The following is a 26,610-nucleotide window of genomic DNA, read 5'->3' on the forward strand; positions in this document are numbered from 1 at the left end:
GGTGACTGTCATAGTAATGCAACTTGCTGGCATGAGTTACAGTTGAGTTTTTCCAGGGGAGGTTGTGTTCAGCTTTCCTGCAATAACCAAGAAGCGTAACAAAGCTCTTTAGTTCTCATTTCCTTGCCAACTAGAACCATAAGATTCAATCTGAAAGTGTGATATTCTTATTTATGTATCTTGTATATACCATGTACTCAGATGATTTTCCTTTCTCCCAAAATAATGATTCTCAAAATAAATAGATGCTTTCCAAGAAATGTGAAAAATCTATCTGTGATATTTTTTTGTGCTGAGAGAATGTTACTTACCCTTGAGATAAGAGATTGTGTTTTGGACTTAATGCAGTTGCACAGATCATAGTTGAGTATGTTTAAATAGAAACAAAATCGATCAAACAAACAAAAAACACACAAAAAACCCTCATGTTATTTCATTCCATTCAAAGCCCTTTTACAAAAATAAAGTGCATCATAGAGCACCAGCAAAATAAAAGGAACAGTTCTTGCAGAAAAGGAAAAAAAGAAAGCTGATCATACTAGAATTACACAAAATGTAGATTCAATTTGTCTACTGACGTAAATTTAGAGAGAGTACCAGCTAGCAAGACTAACTGATGTACCTGGTTGAGCCACACCTAAATCACAAGATGCTAAGGCAATTTTTAACTTAACATGGTTACAAAAAAATCTGAAGAACTTTAAGCAGGTAATGAAAAGAAAATGGTTAGTCAATATAACTTTATAAATAATGAACAATTTTTAAAATGCTGTTCTGCTACATGTATGTAATTATTTAATTTTTTTACTAACAAATAGCTCAAGTTATCCAGTTTGGGACTTCTTTCATTATTTCTTTATAACTGCTACCCTGAAGTATTCCTTAGTCAGGGGTCAGAAGTTAACTGTGCAGATGAGTTTTGTTGTATAGTCATACAGAACATCAGAGAATTTTACAATACTAAAAAAAAAAAAAATGTCCCTAGAAAACCCCAAGCTATACATAGAGATCCCTAACACCTTAAAAGATGTCAGGGGCTTTTCAAAAGCTAATGTCCCCAGGGAGACCACATGCATCTCTACGTCATGTACCTTGAGGTTCTCACTGGAAACTAAAGAAATTACACTACATTTTTTCTACCTATAGATCATATGCAAATAAAACTGAGACCATTACTGAAACAGTAATAATTTCTGCTCTTGATTAAAACCTTTTTTAATTTTGTAAGGATAAATACTAATTTTTAACATTAAAGTGGAATTTTATTCCAGTAGATCACAAGGTAATCTTTATGTTTAGAAAGAAAAATTATTATAATAATTTCTATTATTTCTTTAGTTTATCAACAGTTTGTCCTTCTTAAGGCAAAATTCATCCTTGTGCAGAAGATCAGGAAAGGCTTATGCATTACATTACAGGGAGTCTCTAATCTGCCACTATTGAGGTTTTGAGATGGATATAAGTAATGCATGATGCTCATAATAGTTCTTCTCAATAAATTACTTTCACTCCAGGGCTGAATTCTTTCCACTAAATACTAATTTATTTATTTGTAGACATCCATGGTGCTTAAGAATGTGCTGGTACCAGGTCTGTCATGGTTTTAGAAAGATAAAGATACTCAATCCCCCCAAAATAGAAATGTTTTTTCAAAAATAAGAAAATTTATAACATGACTTTATGCCTCTAGATGAAAGAACAGACATAAAACCTTTTCCAGACTTTAAGGGTACTAACAACATTTTCACATGCATTTTTGTCAGTACCTTTCAGGTAAATAATGCATCAGATGACATCTGCTGGAGGGACAACACAGCAAGGCACCAGCAATCCAGGGTGTTCCTGGAATGCATAGATGGCAACTTCCTCCTCCAAATGGTAGAGGAACCAACAAGAAAAGGTGCTATGCTGGACCTTGTTCTCACCAACAGGGAAGGGCTGGTGACCCACGTGAGGCTCAGGGTGACCATGAAACGATAGAATTTAAGATCCTCAGGGCAACTAGGAGGACGTATCCCAAGATTATAACCCTGGACTTTAGGTGTGCATACTTCAATTGCTTCAGGGATCTGTTGGCCAAAGTATTGTGGGACAAATCACGAGAGGGACGAAGGGCCCAGGACAGCTGGTCAGTGTTCAAGGATCACCTTCTCTGTGTCCAGGAGCAAAGTATACCAACAAAGAGGAAGGCAGGAAAGAATGTTAGGAGATCTGCCTGGATGAGCAAGGAGCTCCTGGACACACTGTCACACAAAAAGAAATTCTACAAGGAATGGAAGAAAGCACAGCTAGAATGAGGGGCAGATAAGGCAGCTGCCCAAGCAGCAAGACACCTGGTTAGAAAAGCTAAAGCTCAGTTAAAATTAAATCTAGCCAGGGAGATCAAGGGGAACAGTAAACATTTCTATAAGTATATTAATGGCAAAAAGAAGACTAGGGAAGGTGTGGGCCCCCTCAGAAAGGAAACAGGTAAACTGGTGAGAAGTGACATGGAGAAGGCTGAGGTTCTCAATGACTTCTTTACCTCAGTCTTCACTGGCAAGGGCTTCAGCCACACTCCCCAAATAACGGAAGATAATGGCAGGGGCTGGAAGAAGGAACTGCCCATTGTAAGTGAAGATCAGGTTTGTGACCATCTGAAGAACCTGAAAGTGTTCAAGTCTGTGGGACCTGATGAGATACAAGGGTACCGAGGGAACTGGTGGATGAGGTCACTGTGTGGTGCAGCAGACAGGCTGGAGGGAAGGGATGCCATCCAGAGGGACCTTGACAGGCTGGAGAGGTCTGGGCAAGCCAACCTCATGAAGTTCAACAAGACCAAATGCAAGGTCCTGCATCTGGGTCAGGGCAGTCCCAAGCACCCATATAGGCTGGCCAGTGACTGGCTTGAGAGCAGCCCTGAAGAAAAGGACTTGGGTGTGTTGGTGGATGAGAAGCTCAACATGAGCCACCAGTGTGCACTTGCAGCCCAGAAAGCCAATCACATCCTGGGCTGCATCAAGAGAAGTGCAGCCAGCATTTGCAGAAGTCAGCTAATTGTGTTACATCTTGACTTCTTGCATGCAAACAGTTTTTGGCTGAGACTTCCTGGATGAGCAATTGGGATGCAACCTTCTACTCTGCTCTGCACTGTGTAGCAAAGATCTCATCTGGTTGCTTACTACCTAGGACTAGTTTCAAGCTCACATACAGCCTTACCTAAACTACTCAGTCATTTCACCTTGCAGGAGTCCATAATGGATGTAAGTGATCTGACTCATTGTAGATCATGCTCAGGACCAACATAATAGAAGAGGTTTAAGCAAAGCTAGAGTATGTAGAAATGGATTGGGACACACTTTCTGACAGTTCCGCCAGTTAGCAGAATCTTTGAGCTGCTCTGACTCCGATGCATTTGAGCAGGTGCCCACAACTCCCATAAGCAGGCTAGTAAATCATAGCTTCATCTTACCCCCAATACTTGGCATTCTAGAGGATTCCTGATGACTACTGGATTTGTTGCGGTTCTGATTTTTCCTTTTGTTGGCTGCTCGGACAGAACGGAAAAGCACTTCGCTTGCCTTGAAGAATGCAACCATGAATGGTTGCTTTGACTGAGGCCCATGTCTTCCAATCAGGCCAGCAGATTTAACATTGATACTTCGACCTATAAAGTAATGGAAATTGTAAGTTAAAAGGTGGAATCCTGCCTCTCTTGAAGCCACAGTGGGAGTTCAGCTGCTGACTGAAGCATGGAAAGGATTTTGCCCATAATCCTATATTTATGTGACTCAGAAACCTAACAGCATTTTATTGAATGGAATTTAAAAGACAAAAACATGCAACAATTTGCAGGTTCCAACAGCTTTACAGGTAGTTTGTCATTGCATAAAATTGCAGCCTTTTTGTGTTATATGTCTCATTCATTACAGAGATATTTTAATTTAGTCTCATGCACATACCTACAGAACTGAAAATTAAATGAGCCTCATTAAATTCTATAGGCTCTAGAAAGGATAATGTAATACAGGCATCTAATTTTTGTGTCACTTGAGTGTGAGATATGAAACCTTACATTCCCCAAACCAAATCAGTAGCAAAACAAGCGTAGACAATAAATATACTTCTGCTTTAAAAATAAATATTGTGCAGTGTTACTCCAACTCATATTCATTCACTAGCAAAGGTAGAAAGGCCTTTAGTCATTTAAGAGAGCTGAGTTTGAAATATGTACATTATTGACTCTGGTTCTGTTCCCAGGGGGTGTGCACATTTCTTTTAAATATTTGTTTAGTCAAGACTGTGTGGTAACCTCACTATATTATAGGATCTAAACCTCACTAAAAGAAAAGAAAGCAAAACAAGTCACTGAAACTGCATCAGTGACATTTTAGCAAATAAACCCTTGCTCTTAACAGAATTTATTTTGGCAGCATTAACACTTTTGTGCGTACGTGTATTATGCAGAGCCCTTCAACCGTCAGAAAATGAGACAGTGTCATGTGAAGCTGTGCAGCTGTGCTGGGTGGGGGACACAGAGGTCCTTGAAACGGGAAGGTACGGACGCAGGCACCGTGTGTGCTGCGTGGCATCGGGACACCTGGGAATTCTTCCGAAGGAACTGGAAAAGTTTGCTATGTGGGTGATGAAGGAGCATCTGCCTCACAAACGTACAGTACCTCTAACACAATCGGCCTGAAAAAGAACTCGCAAATAAGCATAAGAGCAAACCTTATAGAAATAAGCATATAGGTTTCCTTTTCAAACACAAACTTACAGTGGCTGTAAGCCAGAGTCTATATTTCTTAGAAAAACTCTATCACTGGCGTAAATGAAAGAGGCAGTTTGATTTGTGGTTAAAGTAGTTTCCATTCTACTTCCACTGTAACAAATGTATTAATTCAGCTCAGACTTCCTCATTTTGGCAGCCCTTTTGCAGTAAAAAGAGAAATTAGAAGTTCCAGCCAAATACCATACCTTGAACTGACCCACTTCAATACATAAACACTTTTACAACATGTTTATTCAGGTGTAGCACTTTAAATTGGTTTAAGATGTTTCCAGTGACAGAGAGCCCAGCAAAGGCAGGAGAAGAACTGAGAAAGTTAGTAGTTATGGAACAGAGTAATTGGCAACATATTCTGAACAATTTTGATAATTACTTTTTTGACTGCGAAGGAAAAATATATTTGTTGAAGCTTCTGATTTCATTTTAAATGGCTTTTTAGTCCTGTGTTTCTTTAATTCTTCTTTTCATGTGTTTGAGTTACTATTAAATAATTCAGTAATGTTAGTTTCTATATGTTCCAATCTTCTGTTGCAAGTCAGATATGAAAAACTGTACAGACTATTCTCTATTCATTGCAACATGGACAAACTAGTCTCTTACCACAAAATTCCAAGTTTCCCCTCATTTCTACAGGGAATATTTTTGCTATTTTCTTTATTTTTTGTTCCAATGTCTTTCGGAATTTTAATTTTATCTGTAAAAGATTAATACCTTACTGGTGGACATTTTAAGAATACTATTAGATTTATATACTGAGGGCTGTAAAGATGTGTGGAGCTTTTCTGAATTTAAATCTAGGGTCTCTGAATTTACAATGGTGGATATTGTGTGTGAAGCAAAATATCCCTCAAACCAATGTGAACTCCCTTTAAAATAACTTTTAATATTATTAGGTTTCCTCTGGGTTTCCTTTAGACTACAGCAATGAGATGGCTATTAAGATTCCGCAGGTTAAGGCTTGCTTGGTTATTCAAGGTATAGAGATATACTATAAAAAATTAATCCTGTAACCCACAGCCTTTTTACATACAGAAACAGCTTATGTGACTTTATTCCTTTATTTGCTTGATCTTTTAAGCAGCCAGCATGAGTTTTCAGGACTCATTTGTTCAATTCATGAATGGTATAAGCACTGGATTTGCTTCTAGTACAGTGAACAGGAAAACTTTTATTGACTTCTGTGGGTTCACCATTAAACTTTTTTCTCTTGGTTTATCATACACCTTAGCTTAAGAGCAGCTTTCAGAAAATGAAGACAAAGCAATCAGAATATATACTGCCCTTGAGATGCTGTATTTCTTCCAAGGAGGATCTTTGAACTGTTTGGTTTGGAAATTCAAACTACATATGCTGTCTCCATTTTAGTTTGCTTCTGCAAAAAAAGAAAGAAAAGAAAAAGAAAAGGAAGAAAAGAAAAGAAAAGAAAAGGAAAAGAAAAGAAAAGAAAAGAAAAGAAAAGAAAAGAAAAGAAAAGAAAAGAAAAGAAAAGAAAAAGAAAAGAAAAGAAAAGAAAAGAAAAGAAAAGAAAAGAAAAGAAAAGAAAAGAAAAGAAAAGAAAAGAGAAAAGAAAAGAAAAAAGAAAAGAAAAGAAAAGAAAAGAAAAGAAAAGAAAAGAAAAGAAAAGAAAAGAAAAGAAAAGAAAAGAAAAGAAAAGAAAAGAAAAGAAAAGAAAAGAAAAGAAAAGAAAAGAAAAGAAAAGAAAAGAAAAGAAAAGAAAAGAAAAGAAAAGAAAAGAAAAGAAAAGAAAAGAAAAGAAAAGAAAAGAAAAGAAAAGAAAAGAAAAGAAAAGAAAAGAAAAGAAAAGAAAAGAAAAGAAAGAGAAAGAAAAGAAAGAGAGAAAGAGGGAAAAGCTTTGTCCCTTCCTGAACAGGAGGTGTTTCATAGTGCACTCCCTCTGAACTGCACCAAGATTTCTTGTACAGCAGTAGCTCCATCTGTAGCCCTCACCTTTGTCTCCAATGTGGATTTCAGAATACAGTAAGAAAAATCTTACCTTTATCTGAATTGGCCTTTGTAGCAAGAAACATTCACAGACTTTATTTATAGTACACAGATTTAGTCTATCATTTCTTGTAAGCATTTACAGTACTCTTGGTTTCAATGACAACTGGAAATTCAGCTTGCTCCAGCACACAGTTGTTCCATGCTGTGGTGTTAGAGAAATATTTTCTAAAGTCAGCTGAATTACTCAGGCTGACCTGTTCAAACTACACCTTCCTTCAGAACTTCACCCACATCAAACTGGTAAAACCAAAAGAGCAAGGTGTGTTTCTCTGCTTTTTTTTGGAGCATCTCTGAAGAAGAATTTAACTCTGAACAATGGATTTGGTTTTAACTTTCCATCATATCTTTAATGCTGAGGAAAAGAAGAAAAAAAATAATAAGAAACTGAGAGAAATCAGCAGTCAGATAATTTAACTAATTAATACCTGCTTCACTGAACCTAGCCACTGCAATTGTCCCTGCACCTAAAAAAAAGAGAAATAAGCATAATGGATTTACTCTGTGCAGGGGCACTCCAAAGCCTTTGTATCCCTCACATTCTGGCATATGCTTCCCTGTCCTGCTATCATAATTTATTCTCTCTTCATATTGACATCTATGTTTGGAGACTAAGACTTATTTAAAGCATTATGCTCCAAATCTGCTGAACTCCTTAGTCCTTATTCATATGATTTTGAGTCTCTGGCAAGATGCAATTGTTTGACTTGGCATTTAAACTTATTTTTGGCATTTATTCTATTTGATAGTAAAGTGCCCCTAGCAGTTTACATAAAAGCAAGTAGGGAAGTGATGGTTTGACTGACTGAGCTGAATGAATATTATTTGCCTTTTCAAAATCTGTCCCCTCATAATAAAGGAATTGCTGCTGCAGAAATAACTATGAAGTTCAGCTTACATAAATGTCTTGACTTGACAGTCCTGATGACTTTTTTTTTTACTCACAGAATAAAAATAGCACTCAGGATGATAACCGTGGAGCTATTTTTTTGTGTTGCTATGTCTACTGTTCTGCTGTCACTTGCAGTCACATCATGCAATTTTTTTCAAGAACTGTTCAAGGTCTCTTTTAAAAGTTCATTTTCCTGCTCAGCTGCTCCAAATGGAAATGTAAGACCCCTTCAAGTTTTCAATAGCAATCTATCTCACAGATACGACCTGGAGATATTGCCTTGTTTTTCATGCCATTCAGAGAAAGCTAACTATTTCTGAGATCATCAGTGTGGATGCCAACAACAGTGGTAAGATTTGTGACTTGGCTGTCTGTCCTCTGGCAGTATATATTTTACATAAGGCATCGAGCAGACACTAATTTTGCAAGAGCTTTCAGCCATTATGCATCTTGGCCAGATTTGCATTGGCAAAACAGAACAATGAGTGATTCCAAGGTCCATAATTTTGTCCTGAGTCATCGAACTGCAGCAAACCACTCATATTGTTATGAAAAACAAGCACTTATTTACTTTCAAAAATGTTCTACAAGCCACAAAACACATTTTACAGATTAACCACTACTGCTAGGTCACAGTAGTTATTTTGGTAAGAATTTTATATATTTATAGATAGATGTGAAAACTTTAGTGATGCTGAGAGCTCATTTCTGGCTTGCTGAAAAAAGTTCATTTCCAATGGCACACCTATGGTTTCCTTCTCATGGACACTGATATCCAAAATGAGGATTGTGAAAGGCCTTTTGGAGAAAGACTCTGAGCATACAAGGTCCAATAACATCTAATATTTGAACAAAGAACTGTCCCGAGGCTTTGAGTCTGAAAGCTTGCAAAATAGTTCATGCCTGAACAGTGCTTTTGTGAACAATGGGATTTCAAAGAAACAAAAGAATTGAAGTAGAGTTTGGCCACCAAAGCTTAAATGAAGGCTTATTGTAAAATGGAGAAGAGAAAACCTAACAACACGATGTGATTTTCTACATGTGACATCCTCAATGCTACAAATTCAAATTATTTTATGCTGTCCCTACTGCATCACCTACATAAACTGTTAAGCAAACTTTTCCTTTGGTGGACACATTTATCTGTATCAACATAAAATAAGCTTTTGAAACCAGCTACATGTGTTTTATTAACTCTTTTGCTCCCTGGAGGCTTTAAGGAATTCTGAAAATGGACAGTCTTGGATGGTCTGCTGTACACTTCCTAATCTTCAAAGCTTAATATTCAGTCTTTAAAAAGAAAAAAAAATACATTTTGTGATTTTTATTCAATTCATTTGAAGGACTTTTAGATACCTTTTTGTCATGATTTTGATACTCATAAAACTCTTGAGGAATGCACTTCGTGTTAGGAGCCATGTGGCAGTACCATGTACGCTTACACAAAAATCAGTGTAATCATACATAAATACACTAAGTACTTGATTTATCCTTTCAATTTCATGTACTGAAGAGTATTATGAATGGTTCATGGGAGTCCTGGAGATCTTCTGTGCAGATAAAATGTGTTCACATAGACAATTAAACAACGAGAGGTTAGATTAATTGGTCTTCCACCAAAAAATAAAATGAATAAAAGTCTTCTGAATTAAATGGAATACAAATGTCATTATCTCTGAAATACTGGTCCTGAGAAGCATATGTATCCTTCATCTGTCTGGGAAGCAAGGTAGGGGATGTTACACAGCTGTACAATCAGGACCAGTATGCACCAATATGCAGTGGTAGCAGAGGAAGGGGCTCATCTCCCTGACCCTTCTACTTAAATTATTTGTGCTCTTACTAACAGAGTGTGTTCGTATCACTTGCTACAAACAGACACGAGAAAACTCTGACTCTATTTCTGAGCCATCTGGAAACAGAGGTTACCTATTTGAGTAAATTAGAGTGCCCAAAAGCACTGAAGCTGGTTCTTAAGCTGGATCTTACGTGCTGCTCAGGAAAGGAGGGTTCTCCTGATGCACTTATGCCCTCTGCTAGCTCCAGCAAAGAGTCCCCAGCACCCCAAGGCAGTGCAGCAGAGACCTGACCTAGAGAGGCAGCTGCCATGGGGTCACCCTGTTTTGGAGACAGAGACCCATTCCTCTGGCTCATTTCACACCACAGTATTCTTGAGCATATTTAATTTACTAGTGTAACCTTGGCCAAAGTCAGCTCTGAACTAGAACTCATGTAGCTGTACTTAGGCAGTGCTTGAGTCCAACTTAATAAAACCTGCTGAGGGGCAGGATGTATTAGCTTGGGTTCAGTGCTGTGCTAACATGGCTATACAGCTTCCAGATGGCTCAGAATTTAGGCAGATCTGCTGCAGGCCAAGGTCCATATAAATATCAATATAAATAAATATATCCTAAATTCCCTCATTCTAAGGGCACTAATCAAGGTGAACTCACTCCTGATATTTTGCCTTGTAAATACCAGATCCACCAAAAAACTTAAATGTAACAACCCTGCAGCATCCTTCAGAGTACCTGACAGTTAACATGGTCATGTAAGCTAGTTGTCAAGGTTGACTGGGAACCACCTCAGGATGAGACTGATAACATTTAATATTGTAAATGTGAGGCTGAGGCCAATGTAAAGTGTGCAGTCAACTACCTGAAAAAAGAGTGTAGCCACAGGTTCCTATGTGTTGAAAGAAATCCAGCCATCCTATGTGATATAAAAAATGTGTCCATGCTGCCTCTCTGAAGACTTTGTTGGAGCAAGGAATCTTGGAAGGCCCAGACTGAAAGGAGGAGAGGCTAAGAGAGAAGAATCTCACCAAAACTTCCTGCAGAATATAGGATTAGGAGACAAACCCCTTTCCAGTATACCCAAATCGGTGGTGGAATGAGAATTGGCTAGTCCAGGCTTCACTTGGATCAAGGAGCATATTTCTTTTAAGTTTCCCCTTTCTCTGAGGGGAAAAAAAAAAAAAACAACAAAAGAAAACAAACCAGCAACCTGAAGTGAAAATCATAATCAAGGAGGTGAGGGCTCCTGCTGCCTGCCCACCTCAGCAGGAAAACCTAAAGAAATACTCCATAGAGTTATTTGGTAACAGAAATCACCTTAGTTAGCTTGGACTTTTCCAAGTTAGAGTGTTTTCTTCCCCTCTGTTGTGCAGACGAAAAACACTGAGAGCTGTAGTAATCTAAGAAAAGACACAGAACATGGCTGTGGGGACTAGAAGGATGTTGTATTGGGTGCTCTGTATTTGGAACCTGTTTTATTCCATGAATCATCAACAGTCATGACTGCACATTATTTCCCTTTCCCATTTTCTGTAGACAACACTAGGCTCCCTTCAGCAGTGCTATAAACAGCAGAAGGAATATTCTTGCCGCTATTCACACTCCTTCAGGAAAAACAATGTTCAAACTGTTGCTAACTTCCAATTATAAAGATGTTAAATGTTAATATAAATGTGCTGATTCACTGGAACACTTTTCAAGTCTTCAAGTCATAGGAGATGTGGTATATATACAGCAAAAGTGTTGCATGGAGTTTTTTGAATTGTTTCTGCATCTGCATTGATTTTATGCTGCAATTCATCTAACACACACACACTTCCACCAGTGTGAAAACAATCGCCTCTCATTTTAAACACCATGGAGAGTTTTGGTGTCAAAAGAATGGAACTGGCCAAAAGGGGATGCTGCAGAATGTTGAGGAGACATTAAAAAAGAGAATCAAAAAACCTGATCCTTAATTTACCAGAGCCTCAGGGAAACAGTGCATTACATGTTGACAGCTTCCATATGTGTCATGCAAACCTTTTATTCTTACTGTTCAAAATAAAACGTCCCATTAAGAGAGAAAGTCTACATTTCATGCAAAAATGAGACGTATGATACCAAATACTGTCTTAAAGAAAAGACATTCCAATGTCATGTGGCTTTTTGTACTTTTTCAGCATTTTTGAAGGGGGAAAAATATGAATTACAACAACCAGACATTCTTCCATAGTTATTTTTATCACACTGTTATATTAAATAGTTACTTTTTCTTTTATTTTCAATCATTCCTCATGTAGACATTATTATTATTTATGCAACATCTTCAGGGATCACCAAAGAAATATATCTACACAAGTAGCTGCTGAAAAAGTTACTGAAATAAGAAAGTGTACTCTTCATGGATATAACAATGTAGTAGCACCACAGTGTCTCAGTCATAATTAGCACCCGATTTTAAAGGTGCTGTATGAATAAATATAAAGATTAATCTGTATTTAATGACTTGATTATCCAAGGCCTCTGAGCAGCATCTGAAGACCTCAAAGAGATCCTCTGACCTAGTGGAATCCCATTTAGCTTAATGGTCTGTTGAAATAGAAAGGTTGACAAATCAGGTCTTACCATGTCTCCAGTTATCGGGGCAGTTCTCTTCTACCCCACATAAATATGATGGACAACCGAAGGCATGAAGAAGTGTGCTTCAGACTTGCACAACCTAAAATTCACTTGAGCCAAGAGAAGCTTTTTCAGCTGATTTGAACCAGTCTCTGACCTTTCACAGAAAATTGGTTGGAGGGAAGGTGGGTGGGGTGCTCTGGGTTACAAACTGAGTCCACTGCATACTGAGTCATGTATAAAAATTCATGTTCCATCTGTACACAAACGTGTCATTCAACTGCTGGTGTTTCTAATAGCTTCCAGAAGTAACAGCAACCCAATAAAAATAATCAAAGCCTTAAGAGCAAAACTGTAAGAGCACGAAAAGACGATTTTCCTTATGCTAAGATGAAGTGGTATGGCACAGGTCTTCCCTGCAGTTTTGAAAACTTTAGTCCCTAGAAGGGCATTCTTCTCGCATGAATAAACTGAAAAGGGAAAAGAAAGTGAGGGAAGATGGGATTTCCCTCTTCACTCAAGCAGCTGTGTTGAGAAATTCAAATAAGTGAGGTGCAGAGGTAAGTCTGCTTGCGGCTTTGGAATTTAGAGTGGAAAGATATCTGTCACCTTTCTGATCTTGGGACTAGGACTGGAAAATGTTTAAATAAACTATTATTCTACGATTTCTTGAGTGTATTGACCTAAAAGCTTCCTTTTACCCATACAAACTTCCTCGTTGTTTACTGAATGGATATAATTTTAAGGTTAGAACAAACAAACCACTGGTTCCAGGTTTCTTAATGAATGCCTTTCATGAATATATAATTTTCCAAAATTTCTGTATTTGAATCTCCCGGAAAAAAAAGTCAAGGATGGAGTTTATTCTGGAGCAGGAGAGCTGGCCAGAAGCCAGTCCACCTAATTCGGATGCCTGATGGAGTTGTCACCTCTTCAGATATTTAAGGGCTTAAAAATGGTCTCACAAAACCAAGCTCTCCTGAGAGTGGGTCTCTCTCACAGACCCACTCTCCATCCGTCCAAACTCAGGTGTGATGCCTTTGAAGGCTGGTTGAATGCAGCAGCATTGTCTGCTTCACATTGCTGCCTCCCTTTTCCTCTGACCATGTAGGCAATATTAGGAGAAATGGTGTCTGCTCTCATTCAAGCCTGCCATTTCCTTTGTAAGCATCATGCCTAAAGGAGGACAGTTTTCTCTACAGCAGCCAGAGGACTTGCTGAAAAGGAGTGAGAGGTTTTGTTCACAGCCCAGCTGAGCCTGAGGGAGAATTCAGATCAAAAAAACAATGAGAAAATGTGGCCAGAACAAAGGAAGAAGAAAAAAAAAATAATCCATACACCAGGGTTTCTTCTGCTACTCATTACCATTATGTCAGCTAAGTAGATTAACTGGCATCATAGATCTCTTGACCTCTGACATGAAAAGCTTCTTGACTATAAAGAGCTAAATCTGAAAGTTTGCTTGTAAAGTAGCATGGATTGAGTGAACCACCATATATATATAAGTCTCTTTTTATTAGTTTCTAAAGTCTAAGTAAATAACATTTCTTCTAAAACTATTATTTTGCTTTGAGATGCATTTTCACTTTTTAATGAAGAGCATAACTGTGAATAATGTAGTAAACAAATAAGTTTGCAGTAAAACCCCCACAGCTCCTGATTGTAAGTTTGATAGTGTTCTTTCTCATTTTAACTAAAATTTTTGAGATTTCAAATTGTTAACATATTTCAGAATTTAAAACAAAACAAAAGAAACTGTTTTTTTTTTCTTTTCTTTTTAATTCTGGAAAATATTATCCTGTTGTTAACCTTTCTCCAGCGTCTGTACCAGTGACTATGACACAGCTCCGAAACTGTCCTGAAGTTTTTTTGTACCCTTCTCCGTGAAACTTTCTAAAGCAATCCACAAATCCTCTTAGATTTCCTGGGTGTAATCACCAGTGGAAGAACATTAAAATGGAACTTTATTTTCTATGTAGGAGCTTTTGTCCAAAACTTCATTTGATTATAACTTGACTCAGTTACATTTATAATTACCATATTCTATGTATTTAAGAATAATACAAAGTTTGCAGGCTGTAGCGACAGCACCATAAGTCTTGTGTTCTTTGCTTGTAAACTCTGAGTGAGTCGTCACCCAATCAAGTTAAAAAAAACCCCACCTTTTCAGAACAGATTCCTAGGAAGAGGTGACAAGAGCATATACAGCATTACGATCTACAGTTATGATCTTACCGTCCCCAGTTTCAGCGCAGAGTTGCAAGCCCAGATTGTTCTGTGGATTAATCACCCAGTGATTGCTGGTCACAGTAATGTCAAACACAAACCAGCCTACATCAGAAGCTTGAGCCTTTCTTGTGTCTAGCAGGAACAAGTCTGCATCCCTAAGTTAAAGAAGACACAGAGTTAAGGCATTCTTTTTTTTTTTTTTTTAACCTTAATTTCCTTGCTGACAATAACTTCCTTCCTTTGACATATCCTTATCATGTACACAGTACATTATGTGCTGTAGCTAACATGCAATTGTTAACTATAATTCAGGTATCTCCCCGAGAGGCATTTCTGAAATGAGTCTCAGCACATAAAAACTACAGCTCTAAGGACACAGAAAAAAATCAGCTTCCTCACATAAATACATAAAATATATAACTAAGGCTTTGTATAAAGGATTCATCTTTCAGCACTAGAGTGTCTCAGGAAGATAAATTTTTATAAACCATTCAGTGTAAAAGACAAAAAATGTCAAAACCATGTTCCAATTTTAACTCAAACTCAAAGGCATACTGTTGCATAAAAAAATCTGTTATTAATAACATATGGCAGCAGCTATATCATATGACAAAACATGAGTAGATGGCAGTTCAGACAGTTTATATTAGTACAGATATTTAGAAAATAATTCTCTATATCAATGTAGAAATTATCTATTTATTCGTTAATGAAGTTATTGCATTTTAACCCTCAGTTCCCTGATATATTCTCAAATATCTTCCCACGAAATCTTCCAGTAATTCAAAGGTCTGCTCAAGAGAGTTAGTATAATAGTGTTACTAAATGTTTAGCATGGATTGTTTATTTGTTCTGTTTTCAGATATGTCCTGACACAATTGATTCCTGAATCACATCTGTATTACAAATAATTTAATATAATGACCTCACTAAACCAAAGATATTTAACTCTCATCAGCTTTGTTTTACATGCTTCTACAAAGCAGCATGGATTATTGAAAACTGGTTTCACTGTTTAGCCTTTTAAACTTAAATCTACAGTTATAGAAACCTATTTCTTTTCTGACCTAGAGAGTAATCAAAACAATATAACCAAAGAATTGTAATCAAAACAGGCAATTTTTTCCCCTAAGTTTTAACTGTCTGAATCAACTAAAGATAGACTTGGCTTGCACTGCATGAATATATGCTTAAAGGGGTAAAACCGAAACAAGCAGCTTTGTGTATATAAAGTGGATTTATGATGGTCCTGTCACTATTTTCTTATGTTGCTTAATTACAACGACATCATAGGACATTACCGTTTCATCTAGACTAAACACTGTAAATGCACCCAGAAGATCTGATACTAAAAAAGACATCTTGTGTAGCTCTGTGATTGTTCAACACTCAGGGAAATAAGACTAAATGAGCTATGACAAGCATATGTTTACTTCCTTACACATGAGAAATAGCCGCAGAATCAAATGAAAGAGCCTGGGAGATAAAAAGGAGGCAGGAAAAGAAAAGGAAAATAAGAAGGAAGGGGAAGGGGAAGGGAAAGGGAAAGAGAAAGGGGAAGGGAAAGGGATAGAGAAAGGGAAAGGGAAAGGGAAAGGGAAAGGGAAAGGGAAAGGGAAAGGGAAAGGGAAAGGGAAATAAAAGTAATGAAAAGAACAGAAAAAAAGAAATTAAATTTAAAAAAAAAGAGAAAAGAAAAGAAAAGAAAAGAAAAGAAAAGAAAAGAAAAGAAAAGAAAAGAAAAGAAAAGAAAAGAAAAGAAAAGAAAAGAAAAGGGAAAGAAAGAGAAAGGAAAAGGAAAGAAAGAAAAGGAAAGGAAAAGAGAAAGAGAAAAAAAGAAAGAAAAGAACAGAAAGAAAAGAAAAGAAAAGAAAAAAAAGAGAAAAGAAAAGAAAAGAAAAGGAAAAGAAAAGAAAAGAAAAGAAAAGAAAAGAAAAGAAAAGAAAAGAAAAGAAAAGAAAAGAAAAGAAAAGAAAAGAAAAGAAAAGAAAAGAAAAGAAAAGAAAAGAAAAGAAAAGAAAAGAAAAGAAAAGAAAAGAAAAGAAAAGAAAAGAAAAGAAAAGAAAAGAAAAGAAAAGGAAAAGAAAAGAAAAGAAAAGAAAAGAAAAAAATTGAAAGGGCTTTTTTTTCAAGTCACCTTTCTTCTCTTAAGGGATAATCTTTTGCTGAGCTCTTATCACTCCCATTCTAGTAGGACTGTGCCAGTGACCACACAAGGAGAAAACATACATTCTCCCTCTGGAGTTAACATGAAAACAGTCTTACAATTCAAAAGAGCCTGACCTACTATGCTAGCACTGAACAAATTAACTATGTACCACAAGCTCATAAATAGTACTCTCTGGAGTTCTGAATGCCAACTTTTTTCTCTAATAGGCAGTTTTATCAGAACTTTAAAACCGAAAGGCTTCATTTTGAATGCGGTAGTCTTTAAGATATTTATTTAGAAATACTTATTTTATTATTCAATAGGTTTAATTAAAAAATCTAAAATTTGTTTTAATATAAAATATTACAATTTTTTGCAGTGTTATAATTTCATATTTGTCTTGTCTCCTCATAGATTATAATAATTGTTTTCCAATGCTGATTCTTTCAGCTCCACACTTTGCTGAGATACAAAATGTTCATGGAAGTCAGGCTGCACAATGTCTCATATGCTAAATCAGAATAGGACACTGCTAATGGTATTGTCCAGAAATCCCTATAAATCAGAATTTCCCCCATGGATCTCTCCAGTATGTAATGTTTTTACTTTGTACTACATCAGAAACTAACACCAAAGTGTCTTTGCCACTAATACCTCAGTGTTCCTACCCACCTTTGTGTAAGCATAGTGATCTGGTTAAGATAATAGACTCAAAGAGAGAGATGGTTCTTACTCATCAACTCAGCAACTGAACCAAAATTCAGTTGTGTCTAGAGAAAAGTGGAACTGATTCTTGACAAAGCATAATAGAATACAGAAAATATCTGCACACCAAAGCTAATGATTTAGCCCACATAACAGCAATTTACTACAGAAATTCAACACATTTGTCAGGGAAAAACCCAACTTTTTAAAATATTTATAAAAGATAGGTTGAAAATCTGATCCCTGAGAAGGCAGTAAGAGCACCATGTTAGCTGGTGTCTTCCACCCACGCTTCTAATCACATTTTGTGACATTTTTAGTTTAAAAATTCTCCTTTATGCTGTGGGGAAAAAAGAAAAAGAAAAAAAAAAAGAAAAAAATCCCAACCAACCAAACAAAAAAACCTCCAACCAAACAACCCCCAAAAAAGATCATATTTAAAATGAAGAACAGTTGTGAATTTTGGCTCTAATTTTAAAAATTATTCCATTTTAAAAATAACCCACAGTACATAAAGAATCCCATAGTATGAAACAGTATAGAATTGTGTTGTAAATAGCCTGTAATGCAGCAGTGAACAACACAGTCAGGCAGAGTACAGCTGATTAGCTTTACCTTTGAGGAGGCTGTTTAAGTTTAGTGACCTCAGCCTGGTCCCAAATGGCCAGTTGTCTACAGCAGAAGTGTTACCACAGTCAAGGATTTCAGCAAAAAGGCTGGGGGCAGACCATCTAAGAAGCTTCACGTGTCCTGGGCCACTTAAGGAAGTAAAGGTGGAATAAACCATCTATATCTTCCTTGAAAAACAGCAAAATTTTTGACCAGATCAAATCACAGTTACTATGTAATAGGCCACCCCAATAACAGTTTCACCTCTCGCCTCATTCCAGAAAGCTGCTTTAGTGTTTTAATGCCACTTGGGGATTCCCTAATGTGGGAAAAATCCTTGGGGTTTAGTTAAATTAGTGGCTAGCTGCCACCAGATCATGAGCAAGGATTTGGCCTGTTGGACTATATTACTTTTGTCGTGAGAAAAGCTCTGGGTAGGAGTACCAGGAGTGCCAGGGCTGTGCAGGGAAGTGTGCCCTGCCATGGACTGTGTTTTACACGCTTCCTTAGAACAAATAGAAAACCTCAGTCCCAAAGACTGTAATCAAAGCAAACTCCATTTGAATTCAATACACACACATTTCAGTTGCCTCTGCCACAGAGACAAAAAACTGTCTGAGACTACTTAGTCTGCAACTCAGAAACACTAAACCCTGACAGGTCCTTGCCTAAAAGCATAGCAGGACTGCATTTATGGTTGCAGAACCCTGTCTGACATTCGTGTTTCCTGTTCAGAGCAAAGGGTGGAGAAACAGGGCCAAACACAGCAGTCTTGCTGTGGTATGGCACTAGTAAGGAGTGTGGGACATTATAGAATCCCAGAATCATTTAATGGTTTGTGTTGGAAGGGATCTTTGAAGATTACCAAGTCCAATCCTCCTGCCACAGGCAGCCACAACTTCCACTAGACCAAGTTGCTCAAAGTATCATCTAATCCAACTTTGAACACTTCCAGGGAAGGAGCATCCTCACAGTTCTCTCACCCTCACATTCAGCAGTTGCAGCTTCTGAAAATTTAGCACCTAAAATTTCATGTACATATGTAGGATGAGTTTGAGTTTACAAAGTCAAGAATAACCTCAGTGATGCCTAAGTATGGACACCAAAGCAAAATCTATGGGGCCTAGATTAGAAATAAATAAATAAAATTTAAAAAGAAAAAATATATAGATAGACAGATATATTCCTTCTTTCTAATTTAAAGAATGAAGAAATTGAGAGCTTGTGGCTTTCTCATATCCTGTCCCACTGAGGCATTTGCCTTTATGTAGTCCACATATTGGTAAGGATTGGCAAAATCAACAACAGACTGTAGGAAGGAAATAGTCTAAAGCTTCTGTCCCTATACTGATGAAATCAAATGGACAGTACACAATTGCATGTCCCCTTTTCCAGCACCACACTTCCACGAAAGGACATGCGACTTCTATGGCTTTAAATGGAAATACAAGCATCTGTAAATTTATGTTTATGTACTGAAAGAAATTGAAAGCATTCTTTAATGGTTTCACAGAGAAAGTTTGTATTTTAATAAGTCTGATCATATTAAATTATGACCTTGTCTCAGTGGAGTAAGCATATTGCTTTCTCTAAAATAGAATAGAAACCACATACTGGGAAAAGATTTTTTTTTAAAAGCCGACAATAAACAAACACATAAACTCCCCAAACAAACAAAAACATCAAATAGATTAGAAAATCTAACTTTTCCAACTAGTTCTTTGAAAAAAAAAACTTGTTGAGTTTTCAGGTGAGGAGCTTTTATCAACCTAGGCTTGACCTGTGATCTTTAAAACAATATGTTTTATTCCTTCAAGTTTTATTCCTTCCTCCAAGAAGTTTTTTTTAGAACCTATGTCAAAAGAATTTTTGCAAGCTGAAGACAGAGGTAAACAAAAAGCCCAACAGTATTTTATTCATTCCCAAATTTACTAAGAAAGCAGGAGGTATTCTGGAAGGATGAATGCTTTGCACCCTGTTGATTCTGCTCCGTTGATATAAAATGACTCCCTGTTTATAGTCTTGGACATTTATAACTTGATATTCAGAGATCTTACCTGGATGGTGAAAGCTCAAGCTTCTGTGGGCAGAAAAGAGATTTGAACTCTGACCCACTCTTTGAGTAAAAGGTGATGAGGTTTTTTCTATTTTTTCCCTTCCAGAATACTCTAAAAATTTATGCTGCCATTTTCTTTGCTTTTGACAAACACCCCAGAATAGAAATATTTTATCTGTTCCAAGATGAGATAGAGTTTTTATCTTGAAACAAAACTTCTTCCCCCCTTTTCTGAGAAAAGATATAAACTAATTTAATTTAAAACCCCAATGTTGGGATTAGAGAAGCATCTTGGAATTGCCACTAGTTTTCAGTGGGAATTTTCAGTAATTTAACCATTTTGCCTGGTGAAACATGGTTGTTTTCTCAGGTCTTGGAAATATGTCACACACAGAACTCTGCAAACTATTCAGAGATTTAGGGGTGGACATGGCAGTGTTAGGCTTACAGTTGGGCTCAATTATCTTTCCAGCCCAAATATAATTCTATGATTTGTTTCAATTTTCAGTTATAACGAGCATCCAATGTTAAGTGTGCATATGTCTTCTTAGAGTTAGTCTATGACTTTATCTTTTAATTGCAATCTGCAGAGTATTAAAACATGCAAACAAGCCATGCTCCTTCAAAAGTAAACAAAATTGAACAATCTATCTGCCTTTAAGGAGCAAAGCGAATCTTGGCTTCCAGTACTTCAGTGTCAGCAAATGGTGCATTTCCCAAACTCAAGATGATGAGACTGTGTGCACAAGTCCACCATTTGCTCACTGAGAACATGAACCCTCACCCTCTTTGTGCATGGGAGATTATTTGATGAGATTGGGAATGTAACTCTCCATAAACCTGGAATAAATTACATTGAAGATAAGTTTTATTATTGCTCAGTCCCTAGGAATTAATACTGCACAAGCCAGCGATAGCAATGATGCATTGCCAAGGGCATGCTTATGATCAGTTATTGTGTCCTTACTTAAGACAGAAACACGAGATGTTATTCAGCATTGGTGCCAACAGGGTACCTGTTTGGATACTCCTTGATGATCTGATATATGCTAATCTGAATGGTTTCATTCTCAAAGCGGCTGTTGCTTCGATCTTTGTATATCCGGAATTCAGCTGCGGTCACTGCCTCTCCATGCGGGATCTGAGTAAGGTCAAAGCGAAACTCTTTGTAGTGCCTTCGCTGGTGGGAGAAGTCCTTGTCCCTTTCAACTGTGAGAAAAAGAGCTGAATGTAAATTAAGGAGGTGAAACAAATGTCCATTTCCCATGATTAATGGAGTGTTCCCTGTGTGCTTGGGAGTAAACAAACAGGACAATATAAAACTGTGCAAGTGAGAAAACCACAAACCCAGACATACTTCCAGTTAAAAGAAATTCCACCAGCCCAGTGTCTTCAGTTCAAAAGAAAAAAACAACTCAGTGGCTTTTACACAAATTCCAGAGGCTGAAGAGGAAAGAATGTCAAAAAAAGCTGAAAGGAGGCTTGTTGTAAAGTATCTGGAAATATGGACAAACTGAAAGCTGTGAAAGGATTGAAGACTTCAGAGTAGTCATAAACACAGCAGTAGTAATGTCAGAGTTGTAGGTGACTTTGGAAAACTATAATTGCCACTAATAACCAGGTAGGTGAGAGGGATGATGCTCGTTTCTACTTAACATCATAAATTCTCAAGTGGTATTAAAGTGCACTGCGACAACTATATAAAAAACATCTACATCATATAAATTAACACATTATACTCTAATGACATAGGCATCATCCAGCGAATAGTCAGAAGAAGGAGCTGTGAATCAGGGCTGAGGAATTCTGACACCCTGGCAACAAAGGGAGTGCACTCCTGTCTTGAGAAGACCCCTCAGATTTGCTGTGGGTAGGCAGGTGCAGCTCCCACTGCTTCTGACGCAGGCCACCATACTGGCAAGTGACCATCCTATGGGATTAATACTTCATTTTTTTTTATGTGGAAAGGAAAATTATCCATGATTTTCCACTGCCATGGAGTGCAACATATCACTGGCCTGTGAAAAAGCTGTGCTCTTTGAGAAAAGAGAACTTCTCACTTCTGGAGAAGTTCTACCTGCCTTGTAAGGTGGTTGCTCTGGTTTACTGATGGTACACAAAGCCTAAAATATTCAGAGCTGGGATTTGTTTTGAACAACAAGATAAACATTTACACCTGCACCAAACTACACTAAGTGGTCCCTCCTATAACCCCTCTCTTTTACTGTGTTTTAATATTAACTGTCCTTGGTCTGAGGGAAGAACAATGTCCATTCTAAAAAAGCACACCTTTAGGTTACTAAAAGTTGCATAAAATGTGTACATTCATACTACATATGTGTATTTATACCTATGTGCTCTTGTATATGTGTACACCCAAGTCATTTTGTCTACATACACAATGTGTATGTGTTTGTGTGCATAAATATGTATAGTAATATATAAACCTCTAAATGTATATTATAACATATATGTGGTCTTACAAAATAGAAATGAATGGAAAGAAAAAAATAATATTTTTGGCTTGCCATATAAGGGTACAGTTACAGACATAGCAAAGTCAGAACCATTGAAGGAAAGTACTGACATTCTTTTCAGAGTAGAAGTTACTAGTAAAGTCACCTATGGCCATGAAGCTAGTCCCTCACTGTGTATTTCCTTTTCACCCTTTCAAAAGTGTAAACTACTCTTGTTTTCATTAGTATATATTCTTTTAAAATGTACAAATCTATGTTGCCTTAAGAATCACCAAAAATAAAACATAGGATATGGTGAACACTTTATCTTCAGCAAAAATGAGCTTTTTCCTGGCTGACAAAAGGAAAATTGTCTGCTAACTGTGAGGTTTACTTGGCTCAAGTGCATATTTAGCTTACATGGGTTTGCCATCATACACCATGTAGAAAAAGTAAAGCAGAAAAGAGGCAGAAACATGTGAACTAGCTGCTCAGTACCTGAAGACGAATGGGCTGCTACTGAAGAGAAACAGGATACAGTCTATTTAGCAGCTCCACTGCCCATTTCTAAACTGTAAGATGTATACAGAAATCTCACTTGAGGTTTGGAGATTATTTGGGGTTTTGGTTTTTATTTTTAATGTGCATGTAAAGCCATTCATTTTGGAGAGAACTTGGCAGAGATTAGCATATGCAAATGCACTCAACCAGAGAGGTTTGTTTGTTTTTTTTTTTTACTGTAGAGTCTGCTGCAAGTTTCTAAGGTTATAACAGCATTTCAAACCTGACATGGAGCACATATGTAAATAACTTTCAAATGAGAATATATTAAAGGCAGCCTTAATGAGGCAACCCTTTCTGATATCTCTGCTTAGTATTTATTCGACAAGTATTTACTAACATGCATGGGTAACTAAGCACTACTCACTATGAGCAAGCATTGGAGAATGAAGACACCGAACAAAAGATCTAAATGCGCCTGGTCTGTTTCTTTTTTGTTTGGATTTGAGGTTTCCTTTTGCCTAGTTTCTTATGCTTACCTTCAAATTAGGAACATTAGTTTGGAAACAGCAGTTCTCTCCTTATAGGCTATAGTTTGGACAGAGAACTCTACAATACCCTGTGATAGGATCGGTGAGGACCGCTCACAGCTGCTGAAAGAATACCAATAGCTTCTTCCTGATGGGCCCAAAACTAATTATTACAGCTCACACAGATAGTACTTATCTGTGTTTCTATGTATACTCAAGGAAGAGACAGCACTGCCATCTGAAAGGAGCACAAGTTCAACATTTCCTCAGGTTGAGACAGCATTTACAGACAGGCAGGACTTTGGAGCAGCAACAGCCTGCAGAAATGAAGGATTGTAGGAAACAGGCACTGAACACTGTGAAAAACTCTGAGTGGAGGAAAGTCTCATTGTCTGCAATGAAGCCAGAATCTCTAACTGCCAGCCAGTGAACAAAACATAAAAAAATGTTTACAAATGTAGACAAGCTTAGATCTGGCACTATATGGTAGACTGCAAAAAAAGCAGTGATGGTGATGTTGCAGTAGTGACTAATGGCTAGAATGACAGCCAAGTTATAAAAGTGAAATGTTATTTAATTATATTGAGTATTTTATTACCGAAAATAATACACAACTCTTGATCCCTTCTGGATCTAATAAATACTTTGTCAGGGAAGACAATGAATGCTCAGGAGGATATCTATCTGGTCTTTTGTCCTGCTGAAATGGCATGAAGTGCAAGGGAGTACCATGTATCAAATATTTTTATTTCACATGTGAAAGCTTTTCAGCGCCAGCAGCCTGAAAAATACAGGTTGAGACTTTTAAGTATCCAATTATTCCACAGCATTCTCATGTCATTCCAGCTCTGCTCAGTTCATCTGCCAAAATGCTTCTCTGTGGGAGCGATCACAGCATCTAAAAATGGGTTGGTCAGAAAATCAGGAAGTTCTTTTTTAACCATTGAAGGAATATAATTTTTCTAAGTAAAAATAACTTAAATATTAGGGTTAATGCTGATTACAACAGAAGTTTTCATTTGCTCTCACTGATCAGGATTCTTGGCATAAAAAAATTTAAATGTTATTTTTATACCACCTGAAAATAACATATTTGGCACTATGGTTACCTCAGACGAATCCCCGCTCAGGGGAATATCACAAACACCTGTGTGTAAAATGGGAAAGAATGAAATTTTCCACCCATGTGGCAAGCTGATGAAATATTCATACTGTATTAACACTAAGCCCAACTCTAAGAAGAATAAAGACAAACTTACACCAAAAAGATATCTTGGAAAAGAGACCATCTTTTACACCAAGATGAAATATTGTGCACTAGTTTTCATTAACAAAAGTTAATGAAGTTCCAACTTCTGGAAAAAAAACAACAACAACAACAACAAAAACACACACAAAAAAAACCCAACTACAAAATACATATATGGTTGGACAATATAATAAGTAATCAGCATTTTACCATTTCGGCTATAAATGTCTAATTAACTGTTGCCTGAGCTTAAAAAAAATGTAAAAAGTGCTAGCAATGAGTTTAGGTCATAGTGCATTAGATATGCTCTTTCATTAGTGGTTAGCTCCCCACTGACATGTGCTTTGCTTTCCCTGAAGAGGTCGGTATGTTGTGACATGTAGGGAAAGTGAAAGGTTCTTTGGCAAACCAGGGAACAAACCAAAGATATGTTGTAATAAGCTGATTGTACAATGTAAGATCCCAGGATCCCAGTGGGATTCACAAATAGTGTAGCCTCATTAATCAGCTTCATGTCACTGTTTAACTACTAAATATATATGCCAAGGCAAAACGGAGGTTCTTACAGACCCCACGTAACTATAAGGGGCCATTTACACTAATCTCACTGAATTTCACTGTTTAACTCTGAATTCTTTGTATAAGCACTAAGTAAACCAGTCAGTTTTAATCACTTCAAGGTGATAAAGGTTCCAGTAAGCTGATACACTACAAACGACACTAGTTTACATCTTGAATATAATGAAATGATAGTTTATCTGCAGTGAACACTTGTGGTTATCTGACAAAACCAGGTCAAAGGTTCCAGGAGTTTTCTCCTGAAATTACTCAGTGCTGCCTCTAATGACTGCTAATTGAAAGCAGAGGCTGGAAATATCAAATGTGGTAGGTGACAGATAAGCAGCAGATTAATGCAAGTACTCTGTTACAGGACACTAAAAGGTCAGAGGCCCTAGGAATTAGCTATTGTGCTACTGCAAAAAGACAGACATCAAATAGCTGTTTACCTCATTCTTACTCTTCTCTCCAACATCCACATTCCGGAAACTTGTGTTCTCTATTACATGATTCAGCAATTTAAAGTGACTCACTTTTTACAAAATAAGGCCACAAATATTTTGCAGGGCATGTGGATAGGAGAAAAAATGTGATCCCAGAGCAGAATTAAGGATTTTTGTAAAGAAACAGCTATGCTAGGTGTAAATAGTTTAATGAAGCACAGAGACGTTAAGAAGCACGTTCATCAAAGCATCATTCTCAATTGAGGAGACCAGATGACAGATTTTAAAATATACACTTTAAATCATCATAACTTTGCTTAGGCTTTTACACTGTATAAAACTAACATCAACTTTAGAAACTTAGATTAAGTTTATCTCAGCAAGTATATCTTTCATCATCTTATTCTGGAAGTCCTAAAAAAACAACATCTAATTCAGTTAGTTGAAGTAAGTATCAGCCTTTCGGCTGCCATTGTCCTTTGATTGAGGACTACAGTCTTCTAACAAAGGTTCTAATTCAAGAGGATTTTTAAAGTCCAAGTGTGATGAAAAACACTTTTCCTGAAGGGATTACTAAAAAAGGCCAAGACAATGTAGCTATTTGTCTAAGCACTACTTCTTTAGAAGGTTTAATCTGGTTCACAGAATGGTAATAATCCTCATCTGGACTCAGAAAATCTATTTTGAGTTAGACATTTAAATGGATAAAAATAGTCACCTGTCCTCTAAAGATTGTTTCAGACACCAGAGTTAGCTGCCAGATACAAAGAGTGGAGAGACACTTCTGTTTGGGAAGGGTCAATTGTCTTGCACCAGCCAGTAAGAAGAGTTTATCCTTTAGTCATCTGCAGCTCCAGAGAATAGGACTAAGAGATAGCCTTTGCTCAGTCAAAGGGCATTTCAATCCCTATCAGCTGTTTTCAATGACCATACCCTAACTGCCAGGATGCTGAGTAGCACTGGGACATTCTGGACCACTGCATAAAAGAAATGTAAGGTTTGGGGGTCAAAATCAGAAGTAAATAAGGTTGATTTTTTTTTTCCCGTGTCTGATTTTTTTATTCATT

At 37.1% G+C, this 26,610-nt stretch overlaps 1 protein-coding gene across 1 annotated transcript in view; it reads right to left on the reverse strand.

Annotated features, from left to right (window-relative positions):
* The window catches only part of BMP5 (bone morphogenetic protein 5), a 56,073-nt gene that overhangs the window by 10,491 nt on the left and 18,972 nt on the right, over positions 1-26,610 (reverse strand). Inside the window, exons 2-4 of the mRNA XM_054383541.1 lie at positions 20,823-21,015; positions 14,294-14,442; positions 3,452-3,646 (exon numbers count right to left, since the gene is read on the reverse strand). Of these exons, the coding sequence (XP_054239516.1) occupies positions 3,452-3,646; positions 14,294-14,442; positions 20,823-21,015 (537 nt within the window). The remainder of the gene's footprint in view (positions 1-3,451; positions 3,647-14,293; positions 14,443-20,822; positions 21,016-26,610) is intronic.

This window comes from Indicator indicator, chromosome 9 (genome assembly GCF_027791375.1).
Source record: "Indicator indicator isolate 239-I01 chromosome 9, UM_Iind_1.1, whole genome shotgun sequence".
NCBI classification, from domain to species: Eukaryota; Metazoa; Chordata; class Aves; order Piciformes; family Indicatoridae; genus Indicator; species Indicator indicator.